At 39.4% G+C, this 14,164-nt stretch overlaps 1 protein-coding gene across 3 annotated transcripts in view; it reads right to left on the reverse strand.

Annotated features, from left to right (window-relative positions):
- Nucleotides 1-1,742: 1,742 nt before the first annotated feature.
- ADAM29 (ADAM metallopeptidase domain 29) overlaps nucleotides 1,743-14,164 on the reverse strand; it is a 77,713-nt gene continuing 65,291 nt past the window's right edge. For all 3 annotated transcript variants that reach the window (XM_047856234.1, XM_047856235.1, XM_047856236.1), the window contains one exon: nucleotides 1,743-4,620. In XM_047856234.1, coding sequence (XP_047712190.1) covers nucleotides 1,765-4,494 — 2,730 coding nt within the window. In that variant the 5' untranslated portion in view covers nucleotides 4,495-4,620 and the 3' untranslated portion in view covers nucleotides 1,743-1,764. The remainder of the gene's footprint in view (nucleotides 4,621-14,164) is intronic.

Genomic DNA, 14,164 nt, shown 5'->3' on the forward strand with positions numbered 1-14,164 from the left:
AAATCCTCCTTTTCCACCAAATCTTTGATTCTTGAGTACAACAGATTATAGAGATTTCTTCCTTTAAAGGCTTCAACCTGTCTCCCCAGCCTCCCAGAGAGGACCTAAATCCAGCAAATGTGTTATAGAGAAAACTGATTTTGAATTTGATGCTCATTTAGTGTCTCATCTATCAATCTGGTCTCCTATATACACTAAGAAGCTTCAGGCTTCTCGTTCTCCAACAGAGGCTTTCTAACTGGGATGGCCAAGTTGATCCTTAATTTGTATTCAGAATCATCACATTACAGGGAACAGTCACTTTTGTTCCCAGGGAAAAAGTACTGATATTTCTCATTGTTTTCCTTTCCTTGTAGTTTTTAAGTCTTTTAATCTTCATTTCCTTCATAGTTCTCTGATACTTTAAACATATAATTAAAAAATGTGTTTGGTATTGCACAATTGTTTTTATTGTTGCTTTCAGTGGGGGGAAAAACTTATCTACCAAGACCTACTTAGAAATGAAAGCATTTTCTTTATCTCATTTTATAACCAAAGAAACACCAAAGGTTGAGAGACAATTCTTATTATCATCCTGTTCTTTCTTTTTTTGGTTGGAAAATTGAGGTACATTTAAGTAATTTTAAGATGGGAAAGGTCAGTGGTAAAGAAAAGCTCAAACAAACAAAAACTGGCACCTCCTGACTTTCACTTTCCTCATTACACAAAGATTAGTACTGTAACAGTCAGGATTGAGTCAGAAAAAGTAAAACCACATCAGCAATTTTAGGGGCACCTGGGTGGCTCAGTCAGTTGGGCATCTGACTTCGGCTCAGGTCATCATCTCATGGTCTGTGGGTTTGAGCCCCACATCAGGCTCTGTGCTGACAGCTCAGAGCCTGGAGTCTGGTTTGGATTCTGTCTCTCTCTCTCTCTCTCTTTCTAATCCTCCCAAGCTCGCACTCTGTCTCTCACACTTTCTCAAAAATAAATAACATTACAAAAAGAAAAAGTAAAAACACATCAGTAATTTTAGAGGGATAGAATTAAGTATAAGAATTGGGTAAATAGATATTGAAGAACAAGAAAAGGGAGTCATGTGCTACTAACTTGTTAGTAGGCATGAAATACTAACTGTTAAAAGGTGATTTCTTTCAAGGAGCCAAGGAGCAAAGGGAAGAGCTTGAGGGTTACTGAAATCTAGAAGACTGTAGGTCTGACTGCGTGGATCTGAGACCCAGAACTCTGACGTAGGTAGTGCTAAGCTGGTGCAGAAGATTTGGGATACTGGTAGGAAGCTCAACGATCTGCAACTCGGGACTCTCAGGATAACACACTGATGCTGGATGACAGTGAAGTTGGTCTGCAGTGAATTTAAAAAATATACATAAATAAGTAAAGAAATAAGTATTTTCAATAAATATTTTAGTGAAAAAATATGTAAACGAAGTATAACTGACAGTGTAAAACATGTTATTGAGGTGATATTGACATACAGGAAGCAAACAGATCTCCCAGGTTTCCAAACTCTCACTCATTCCCCTTATTGCAGATCTCTATAGGAAGAGGGCCTGGTACAGCAGAATATGGTCCCTGTGATGAAGTGTACAAAATGGGAAGGGGATTTGAAGCTGAGTAACTTGAAAACTGGTACACAACCCATGTGCCATGCTTTTTCCCAGAAAATATAAAGAAAGAAATTTTAGGCAAAATGGATCTTCTAATTGTTTAAAATAATGAAGAACAAGGAGAAACATTCCAGGAAGAACCTTGTTTAATGCATACTTATTTGGGTACATTTTTTACTAGTGATGGCCTTTGTTTCCCACCTTTACCCTGTTGAAGCGATAGGCTAGCTTGACTCTGAAGTTTTTGTGGTGGTTTTGAGGGTTGAGCTTTTTGTTGTTTTGCAGATTGAGTCGAAACCTTACTCACTTGTCTTGAAGGAGCCCTACTCTCTTGTCTTGAAGGAGCCCTACTCTCTTGTCTTGAAGGAGCCCTACTCTCTTGTCTTGAAGGAGCCCTACTCTCTTGTCTTGAAGGAGCCCTACTCTCTTGTCTTGAAGGAGCCCTACTCTCTTGTCTTGAAGGAGCCCTACTCTCTTGTCTTGAAGGAGCCCTACTCTCTTGTCTTGAAGGAGCCCTACTCTCTTGTCTTGAAGGGGGCCTACTCTCTTGTCTTGAAGGAGCCTTACTCTCTTGTGTTGAAGGAGCCTTACTCTCTTGTCTTGAAGGAGCCTTACTCTCTGGTTTTGGAGGAACATTTTGTGCTGGTTTTTCAGGTTGAGTAGGAACATTTAGCATCTGTTTTGAAGGAACCTTTTGCACTTGTTTTAAAGGAAACGTTTGTGTTTGTTTTGCACTTTCAGCTTCCTTTTCCTTTGATTTTTTCTTCATGCAAAGACAAATAAGACAACATAATAAGAGAAGCAACCAAAGAAGTGAGAATGCTAACAAGTAACCCCTCTTTATTTTTTCTCTCTTCGGGGGTGGTCCACTATCAACACTACCTCCATTGCCCCGTTTTAGGCAGTTGGGTGGATCCCACAAATAGTTGCAATGGCAGTGATGTTTATTGTTGCAAATTCCCCTCAAGTTACAGAACTTAGGTGAACAACTACTATCCAAGCGAGATATATGGACACACTGCCTGTCGATGCAGAGATGTTCTGGGCCACACTCTGTGCCATCTTTCACTTCACCAATATCAGGTATGGGCATCCCAGAGTGGTAGTCAATACCCCAGCAGACGCCGTCATTGGAGTGAAATTGATGCACAGTATAATGTTCGTGCAGAGTGGGAATTTCTGTCACATTCTTACACTGAACTCTGCCACACAGGCTGTCTGAGATATTACATTTTATATATGCAGCATTTTTGAGACCACAGTTACCAAAACGATCACCAAGAGTGTTTATTTTTTTGTAGCAACTCTGACTCGCACTCGTTGCCTCTTGGCCAAAAAGCTGCTTACACTGTTCATTGCGGTCATTACAGTTCTTCTCATAGCAATAGGCACTTTCATTACAAGGAATTCCATCCTCCACATAGACATCATCTGGGCACATGTGGGATATGCCATCGCACCACTCTGGAAGATCACATTCATTGACCTGCTTTCTACATATTTTTCCTGATGGTAATAACTGGCAGTCCTTGCAACAAAGCCCAAAAGCACATGTAGACCCAAAGCTCAAAGTGCAGTTTGACAGACAGCAGGCATCTTTTGCACAACTCTGTAAAGGTCCACAGTCACACTCCTCTTCATCTTCAACAATACCATTCCCACAACGTGTCTGTGAAAATATGTCCTTTGTGTGTATAGTGTAGAACAAACATTTTACCTGGTGTATAGAATATCTCCAAAAATAAGAATAACTACAATTGCTAAATTTAGTTATTGGTGGGTTTGAAAAATGCATTATGCATTTAGGCACTGCACATGTACAAAAGTCAGTATCGTGAATCATACCCAAATTATGACCAATATGATGAGCCATTGCAATTGCAACAGTGCCCAAGGTTTTTTCTACATTAGTAACAATTGCGCAATTAATGTGTGATTGACACAGTCCTTGAACGTAGCCTAAGCCACTCATTCCTCGTACTGTCTTATTTATAAAAAGATGTATAGTATCATGTGGTAGGCGGATATCAAGGTTTTCCTTTTTCCAAAGGCAAAAATATCTCAGAGATCTCCTTATATCATTTACTTCAATGTAGTTTTTTTCAGTCCAGAACTCCAAACCAAACAATAGCAATTTAAGACCCAAGACGTCATAAATGGAATCCACTATATTTACAATAGTATATAGGTCTTCATTAAACTTTGAAATGTTCTTTTTTATATGAAGATATAAACTATGGTCCACCACCACTGCTATTTCAATAACAAACATATGGAGCCACCAGCCCATATAAGAACTTTGTTTCTGAGTAGAATTATCAATCTCTTGAGACTCCCATTGGGGTACAGTTTTCTCTCGCATAAAGTCAGAGTTCATGATTGGGAATTGGGCTTCCTCACTCTCCATTTTATATACCAGATGTTCAAAGTTAGTAGAAAAAGTCATGGGCTCAATTTCATAAGCAATGTCATTTATCTGTAACAATCCTCGAAAACCACCAAAACAGTAACTGAGGGCGACCAGGGATTCTGGGTCTCCCTCCACATAGCCATGATAGTAGCAGTCATTCTGAACAAAAGGTTGGTCCTCAAGGAGAGCACCCTGGTCTGTATAGGTGAACACTGGGAGGTGTCTGGACAGCAAATGCTTCTTGACCTTTATATGGACAATGTGTCTCTTGCCCCCAAAATGCAGGCTGTAAGAGAGCCAGCCTGAAGGCTTCATGCCTCTGCCAGTGCCAGGTATCCTCAAAGGAATCACCACTTCTGGAGGACTATTATACTGGGGGTGCTCAGCCTGGGTGTGTCCACAAAAGAACAGACACACCCCAAACCAGTGTAGCAGAAATATGATCCTCATGTATAGGAGACCTTTAATCACAGTCATTATGCAGCCACCATTATGGAAATATTGGTCCAGATGCTCTGGCTTCTTATCCTGAGCTGGTCAATATGAAGGGCTAATCATTTGGGATCTGTGTTCTGGCAGAGTTGAACCATTACAGTATCACCCCTATAAGTAAAACAAAAAGCAACATGTGGATGGAAGTGGTTATGCCTGGTGAAGAAAAAGAAAAAGGCATGCAATAAAAGTAATTAGTGTTTGCTCAAGGAATAACCCAGGAAACTTACTAGAATTTGCTCTTAAGAATTAATCCAGCAAAAAGGGACTCAGGGTATATAGAAGAATGAAAACTGGCTACATATTTATAGTTATTAAACCTAGATGATGGGAAAATAGGGATTTATTGTACTATTCTATAAATATGCATATGCATGAACATTTCCAAAATTAATAGTTAAAACAGAAGGGTCTTAGAGTTAGGTGACCATATATTGCTGAGATTGTCTCAATTTACACGTTAAATTGGCATAAATAGTAATACCTCTTTCTGTTTTTCAAACTCAACTGATTAGTTAAGAGACATTTTTTTTGTAAAAAGCACTTATAATATTTTTTAATATTATGATATTTTAATATTAATTTAACATAAATATAAATATAATTTAATATTAATTTAATATTAATTTTAATATTTTTCATGGTGCTTACCGCATACCTCCCTGGAGCAAAAAGGTTTATTTCTTTTTTCTTCCTTACATTATTCTTACTAGGCTTATCAGACTAGAAATACTCAAGAGCATTATTTGTGCCTTTCACAAATGTTGGTATCTCCTATAATGCCTATCTTAATTCTTTACGTAATAAAAAATGGTTGACTTGACTTTTATTGTTCTTTGGAATGTTACTCAATAGTGTTTATACTTTATTACATTTTTAATATAGAACATCATTCAAAAAAATTGGCCAATTTAATTTCTGCAACAAGGTCATATAAACTCAGTTTCTCTGCTTGTTCCCTCTAAATGTAACTAAATACCCTGAAAACATTCAATGAGAGGGAGAAGGCGGGCCAACATGGCAGGGAAATAGAGGTATCTGTACTTCCCGCATCTCTCAAACAAAGAATTACTCAAGCCAAAGGACTTTGAACCCCAGAAGTCTGAGAGGAAAAGAGACTGAGTCTTAAAAGGAGATACCGGGACATCCTTGATGGGATATAGGTGGGTGATTGTGAACTGGAAGAGATAAAACGGGCTGCATAGGCATCAAGGGGAAGGATCCCCTTTTGTGGAAAGACAAAGGGAAGAGAAAGAGTGGCTGGGGAAGCATAGGACTGTATCTGGACAAGAGATAAACCTTGGACTGGGACTGAGAGAGATCCCATAGTTAACTGTGGGGCTTTCTTTGGACTGGGGCCAGCTGCCCCATTCGCGCACATGGGGAGGGGAGCCAGGTTCTGTGGTAGGTCAGGGTGCAGGCTGCAGTAGGAGAAAGTGGTCCCCTCCCTGGAGTGCTGTTGGATAGAACAAAGCCTGCTGTCTCCGCCACCCCCAGGCTTGGCAGCTATGTCAGCGGTGCAGTCCACAGCTGGAAGTGCTCCCTGAAGTGCTGCGGCATAGAAAAAGCCAGCTGGGACCACATCTCAAGCTGCACAGAGAGGCACCTCCTCAGTGGGAGAGTGCACAGAGTGGGATTTTGAATCCTAGCAAAGCACAGGGTCAGGGGAGTCAGTGAAGCCAGAAGGACTCCCCCACTGCACCTGCAACACAGTAAGGACAATTTGAATGGAGTCCACCAGGTCGTGGAGAATGGACTGGGCATCGCCATTTCCCACCCTCCACCCCCACCACCACCAAGGCAGGACCTATAGTGGAGGTGGGACCAGCCTACACCAAACCACTCCTCTCCATGCCGGGTAACTGTGCATCTGCTGTAGCAGATAGATGCTGTGCAACCAGATGGCTCCATCATCCAGACCAGTGATGCTGCCTAGCCTGGATTAATTCCAGGACAATTTTTGTTATTTAGATGTATTCTCCCTTCTTATCTCTTCCCTCCTCTAGCTGGTTACTCTGGTTGTTGGTTTGTTTAAGAAGACATATTTAATCCATTCTCTTCATACATGTTCTACATCTCCTTCTGTGCTTTCCCTTCTCTCTCTCTGGAATAATCAAGCCGTATAGTTTCTCTGTCTGGGTACCTTTATCTTCGTCCCAGTCCCCTCCTTCTTTATTTTCCTTTCTCTCCCTGGTTTAAGCCATTTAGTCTCTCGGCCTGTCAATGTTTATTTTCTCTTTGTCCCTGCCCCTGTCATTTCTCTCTTTCTATGTGTTCTTCCATCAGCACCGCCTCTACTCTGTTCTTTACTTGTACTTGTTTCTGGTTTTTTGCTTTTGGATTGGTTTTGTTTGTGTTTGTGTGTGTATCTGTTTACTTGTTTGTTTTATTTGTGTGTTTGCATGTCTTTGTTTCATGTTCATCTGTTTGTTTTCCTTTCCAGGGTTACTTCAAGGAAAAAAATCAAAGCACACCTCGTGGTGGGTCCAAAACATCATTACGAGTAAAGAAATAAAATAACCAAAAACACAACAGAAAGAAAGTAACACTCTCCAAAAAACACCCCCTAAAGGGCCAGGCCCTGGATAGTAGATGACCACCCTTTAATATAGCAGTGCTCACAGATGCAGAGCACATAACAAGCTTTTAAAACTCATAATGGACAGAAAACTAGCCAAAATTATGAAATGGGAGAATTCCCCTCAAAAGAAATTCCAGAAAGAAGTGACAGCTAAAGAAATGATCAAAGCAGATATAAGCAATATAATGGAACAAGAATTTAGAATAATGGTCATAAGATTAATCATTGGGTTTGAAAAAGGCATACAAGACAGCAGAGAATCTATTACTGCAGAGATCAAGGACCTAAAAAATAGTCATGATGAATTAAAAAATGCTATAAATGAAATGCAAAATAAAAGGGAGGCAGCCACAGTGTGGATTGAAGAGGCCCAGGGGCAAATAGGTGAATTAGAAGATAAAGTTATGGAAAAAGAGGAAGCTGAGAAAAAGATTAAAAAATAATCCAGGATCATGAGGGGAGAATTAGAAAACTAAGTGATGCAATCAAATGGAACAATATCCAGAAGAAGAGAGAGAGAAAGGGGCTGAAGGTGTACTTGAACAAATCATAGCTGAGAACTTCCCTGATCTTGGGAAGGAAAAAGGCATTGAAATCCAAGAGGCACAGAGAACTCCCTTCAGACATAACTTGCATCGATCTTCTGCACGATATATCATAGTGAAACTGGCAAAATACAAGGATAAAGAGAAAATTCTGAAAACAGCTAGGGAGAAACATTCTCTAACATATAAAGGGAGACCCATAAGATTCGTGACCGGTCTCTCTACTGAAACTTGGCGGGCCAGAAAGGAATGGCAGGAAATCTTCAATGTGATGAACAGAAAAAATATGCAGCTGAGAATCCTTTATCCAACAAGTCTGTCATTTAGAATAGAAGGAGATATAAAGGTCTTCCCAAACAAACAAAAACTGAAGGAATTCGTCACCACTAAACCAGCCTTACAAGAGATCCTAAGGGGGATCCTGTGAGACAAACTACCAGAAACATCGCTGCAAGCAGGAAACCTACAGACATCACAATGACTCTAAACCCATATCTTTCTATAATAACACTGAACGTAAACGGACAAAATGTGCCAATCAAAAGACATAGGGTATCAGAATGGATAAAAAACAAGACCAATCTATTTGCTGTCTACAAGAGACCCATTTTAGACCTGAGGACACCTTCAGATTGAAAGTGAGGGGATGGAGAACTATTTATCATGCCACTGGAAGTCAAAAATAAGCTGGAGTAGCCATACTTATATCAGACAAACTAGACTTTAAATTAAAGGCTGTAACAAGAGATGAAGAAGGGCATTATATAATAATTACAGGGTCTATCCATGAGGAAGAGCTAACAATTATAAAGGTCTATGTACCGAATATGGGAACCCCCAAATATATAAAACAATTGCTCACAAACATAAGCAACCTTATTGATAAGAATATGGTAATTGCAGAGGACTTTAACACTCCACTTACAGCAATGGATAGATCATCTAGACACATGGTTAATAAAGAAACAAGGGCCCTGAATGATACATTGGATCAGATGGACTTGACATATATTTAGAACTCTGCATCCCAAAGCAACAGAATATACTTTCTTTTTGAGTGCACATGGAAAATTCTCCAAGATAGATTACATACTGGGTCACAAAACAGCCCTTCATAAGTATACAAGAATTGAGATCATACCATGCCTACTTTCAGACCACAATGCTATGAAGCTTGAAATCAACCACAGAAAAAAGTCTGGAAAACCTCCAAAAGCATGGAGGTTAAAGAACACCCTACTAAAGAATGAGTGGGTCAACCAGGCAATTAGAGAAGAAATTAAAAAATATATGGAAATAAATGAAAATGAAAATATAACAATCCAAACGCTTTGGGATGCAGCAAAGGCAGTCCTGCGAGGAACATACATTGCAATCCAGGCCTATCTCAAGAAACGAGAAAAATCCCAAATACAAAATCTAACAGCACACCTAAAGGAACTAGAAGCAGAACAGCAAAGGCAGCCTAAACCCAGCAGAAGAAGAGAAATAATAAAGATCAGAGCAGAAATAAAAAACATAGAATCTAAAAAAACTGTAGAGCAGATCAATGAAACCAAGAGTTGGTTTTTTTTTTTAATTTTTTTTTCAACATTTATTTATTTTTTGGACAGAGAGAGACAGAGCATGAACGGGGGAGGGGCAGAGAGAGAGGGAGACACAGAATAGGAAACAGGCTCCAGGCTCTGAGCCATTAGCCCAGAGCCTGACGCGGGGCTCGAACTCACGGACCGTGAGATCGTGACCTGGCTGAAGTCGGACTCTTAACCGACTGCGCCACCCAGGCGCCCCAAGAGTTGGTTTTTTGAAAAAATAAACAAAATTGATAAGCCTCTAGCCAGGCTTCTCACAAAGAAAAGGGAGATGACCCAAATAGATAAAATCATGAATGAAAATGGAATTATTACAACCAATCCTTCAGAGATACAAGCAATTATCAGGGAATACTATGAAAAACTATATGCCAACAAACTATACAACCTGGAAGAAATGGACAAATTTCTAAGCACCCACATGCTTCCAAAACTCAATCAGGAGGAAATAGAAAGCTTGAACAGACCCATAACCAGCGAGGAAATTGAATCAGTTATCAAAAATCTCCCAACAAATAAGAGTCCAGGACCAGATGGCTTCCCAGGGGAGTTCTACCAGATGTTTAAAGCAGAGATAATACCTATCCTTCTCAAGCTATTCCAAAAAATAGAAAGGGAAGGAAAACTTCCAGACTCCTTCCATGAAGCCAGTATTACTTTGATCCCTAACCAGACAGAGACCCAGTAAAAAAGAGAACTACAGGCCAATATCCCTGATGAATATGGATGCAAAAATTCTCAATAAGATACTAGCAAATCGAATTCAACAGCATATAAAAAGAATTATTCACCGCGATCAAGTGGGATTCATTCCTGGGCTGCAGGGCTGGTTCAACATTCGCAAATCAATCAACGTGATACATCACATTAATAAAAGGAAAGATAAGAACCATATGATCCTGTCAATCTATGCAGAAAAAGCATTTGACAAAATTCAGCACCCTTTCTTAATAAAAACCCTCAAGAAAGTCAGGATAGAAGGAACATAGTTAAACATCATAAAAGCCATTCATGAAAAGCCCACAGCTAACATCATCCTCAACGGGGAAAAACTGAGAGCTTTTTCCCTGATATGAGGAACATGACAGGGATGTCCACTGTGACCGCTGTTGTTTAACATAGTGTTGGAAGTTCTAGCATCAGCAATCAGACAACAAAAGGAAATCAAAGGCATCAAAATTGGCAAAGATGAAGTTAAGCTTTCACTTTTTGCAGATGACATGATATTATACATGGAAAATCTGATAGACTACACCAAAAGTCTGCTAGAACTGATACATGAATTCAGCAAAGTTGCAGGATACAAAATTAATGTACAGAAATCAGTTTCATTCTTATACACTAACAATGAAGCAACAGAAAGACAAATAGAGAAACTGATCCCATTCACAATTGCACCAAGAAGCATAAAATACCTAGGAATAAACCTAACCAAAGATGTAAAAGATCTGTATGCTGAAAAATATAGAAAGCTTATGAAGGAAATTGAAGAAGATTTAAAGAAATGGAAAAACATTCCATGCTCATAGATTGGAAGAATAAATATTGTTAAAATGTCAATACTACCCAAAGCTATCTACACATTCAGTGCAATCCCAATCAAAATTGCACCAGCATTCTTCTCGAAACTAGAACAAGCAATCCTAAAATTTGTATCGAACCACAAAAGGCCCTGAATAGCCAAAGTAATTTTGAAGAAGACCAAAGTGGGAGGCATCACAATCCCAGACTTTAGCCTCTACTACAAAGCTGTCATCATCAAGACAGCATGGTATTGGCACAAAAACAGACACATAGACCAATGGAATAGATAGAAACCCCAGAACTAGACCCACAAACGTATGGCCAACTAATCTTTGACAAAGCAGGAAAGAACATCCAATGGAAAAAAGACAGTCTCTTTAACAAATGGAGCTGGGAGAACTGGACAGCAACATGCAGAAGATTGAAACTAGACCACTTTCTCACACCATTCACAAAAACAAACTCAAAATGGATAAGGACCTGAATGTGAGACAGGAAACCATCAAAACCGTAGAGGAGAAAGCAGGAAAAGACCTCTCTGACCTCAGCCGTAGCAATTTCTTACTTGACACATCCCCAAAGGCAAGGGAATTAAAAGCAAAAATGAACTGCTGGGACCTTATGAAGATAAAAAGCTTCTGCACAGCAAAGGAAATAATCAACAAAACTAAAAGGCAACCAATAGAATGGGAAAAGATATTTGCAAATGACCTATCAGACAAACGGCTAGTATCCAAAATCTATAAAGAGCTCACCAAACTCCACAGCCGAAAAACAAATAACCCAGTGAAGAAATGGGCAGAAAACATGAATAGACACTTCTCTAAAGAAGACATCCGAATGGCCAACAGGCACATGAAAAGATGCTCAACGTCACTCCTCATCAGGGAAATACAAATCAAAACCACCCTCAGATATCACCTCATGCCAGTCAGAGTGGCCAAAATGAACAAATCAGGAGACTATAGATGCTGGAGATGATGTGGAGAAACGGGAACCCTCTTGCACTGTTGGTGGGAATGCAAATTGGTGCAGCCACTCTGGAAACAGTGTGAAGGTTCCTCAAAAAATTAAAAATAGACCTACCCTATGACCCAGCAATAGCACTGCTAGGAATTGACCCAAGGGATACAGGAGTACTGATGCATAGGGGCACTTGTACCCCGATGGTTATAGCAGCACTCTCAACAATAGCCAAATTACGGAAAGAGCCTAAATGTCCATCAACTGATGAATGGATAAAGAAATTGTGGTTTATATACACAATGGAGTACTATGTGGCAATGAGAAAGAATGAAATATGGCCCTTTGTAGCAACATGGATGGAACTGGAGAGTGTGATGCTAAGTGAAAAAAGCCATACAGAGAAAGACAGATACCACATGTTTTCACTCTTATGTGGATCCTGAGAAACTTAACAGAAACCCATGGGGGAGGGGAAGGAAAAAAAAAGAGGTTAGAGGGGGAGAGAGCCAAAGCATAAGAGACTCTTAAAAACTGAGAACAAACTGAGGGTTGATGGGGGGTGGGAGGGGGGGGTGGGTGATGGGTATTGAGGAGGGCACTCTTGGGATGAGCATTGGGTGGTGTATGGAAACCAATTTGACAATAAATTTCATATATTGAAGAAAAAAAAAGAAAGCAAAGGAGAAGAAGCAACAAAGCAGAAAATGGATTAGTAATGAGAGATTGTGTTTTCATGAAAACCAGGGAAAAAAAGTCTTCCATGTCAGGAAGATGAGGAGTGGACTGCCCCTTTGACATGATGGATTAGAAATTATGCAGTACCTTGATAAGAAGAGTTTTACCTTTTTGATAGGCACCCTAGGGCATGAAAGAAAGAAGAGAGCACATGTGTAAAGATATCCCTTAGAGCAATTGTACTGTCAAGGTTGTGAAAGACTATAGGAAGAGGAGTGTTTGTAGTAAAGGCTGTGATTTTAGATGTTGGAGACACAGCATAGTGTGTACAGAAAAGATTGAGCCAGTAGAGAAAGGACAAATTATAATGTTGGACCAGGGAGCCAGTAAAGTGGAGAAGGGGATGAGGGAGTCAGAGTCATATACTCAAAGGAAAAAATCTTTGAAAAAAACTGGAGAGGATGTTGGAGAAAACCAAAGAGAATGATGTTTTAAAATGAAATATCAAACCAAATGAAATAAAATGGTTTTTGCTAGGGTGAAGAAATCCTCAGACCTTTTATTTCTAGATTTATCTGTGGTACTATGAGAGATTTTCTTCTCTGTTGGATTATATTTTTTAGTGAATTCTGAAGCAAGGTTGTCACCTAGCAGAGAACAATGAAGAGAATGTGGGAAGTTCAAAGAGGCTAAAAACATTATTTAGATACCACATTGGTGACTTATTTATCTCTTTCACCATAGCCTCTCTTGTATAGCAAGGTTTACATAAATCTTATTTAAGCAAATAAGTATAAACTTACTTAGACCTATAACCTTATCTCTCAAACTAATTTATATTATATGAAGTAAAAGATCATGGTTTTTATTTCTCCCAATTAAGGTATCCTTTTCCCAGAACCATTATGCCACACAAAATATCTTACAAATAACAACTGTCTAGAAATACATATGAATGCACTGAGTTGGGCTGAGTCACACCTAACATTTACATGTCTGTTTATTCTGTCAATTACTTAATTAGTTGTTATGAATTAAGAAGCTTGAGTTACTAAGCACAGGTCTTATTATACTTGAGTAACTAATTTTATGCCGTGGACAAGAAATGATTGCATCAGAAAGTCTGATCATTGCCTATCTTCCCAGAAAATTACGGTATAAAGCCTAGAGGGTTATCTCAAAGCTAAGTGTAGAGCATGGACAGGTTGCCTTGACTCTGTGATTCTTTTTTTTTTTTTTTAATTTTTTTCCAACGTTTATTTATTTTTGGGACAGAGAGAGACAGAGCATGAACGGGGGAGGGGCAGAGAGAGAGGGAGACACAGAATCGGAAACAGGCTCCAGGCTCTGAGCCATCAGCCCAGAGCCTGACGCGGGGCTCGAACTCACGGACCGTGAGATCGTGACCTGGCTGAAGTCGGACGCTCAACCGACTGCGCCACCCAGGCGCCCCGCCTCTGTGATTCTTTAAGTCTGACCTGCATATATCTATATCATCTATATCTATATCTATATCTATATCTATATCTATATCTATATCTATCTATACATGGAGATATATATAATATACATTATATATAGATGTATAATAATATATAGATGTAATATATAAGAAAACCAATGCAATTACAAAAATTTCTTAGCATTAAAGATATGACAATCGTTTCTACACATCAATTGGAACATCTAGAATTAGAGGAACAGCAGAGAATCCCTTCTCTGACACTTGATGACTTTCAATTAAGGGCTGAAGAACCATCACTGTCCTAGTT

This window comes from Prionailurus viverrinus, chromosome B1 (genome assembly GCF_022837055.1).
Source record: "Prionailurus viverrinus isolate Anna chromosome B1, UM_Priviv_1.0, whole genome shotgun sequence".
NCBI classification, from domain to species: domain Eukaryota; kingdom Metazoa; phylum Chordata; class Mammalia; order Carnivora; family Felidae; genus Prionailurus; species Prionailurus viverrinus.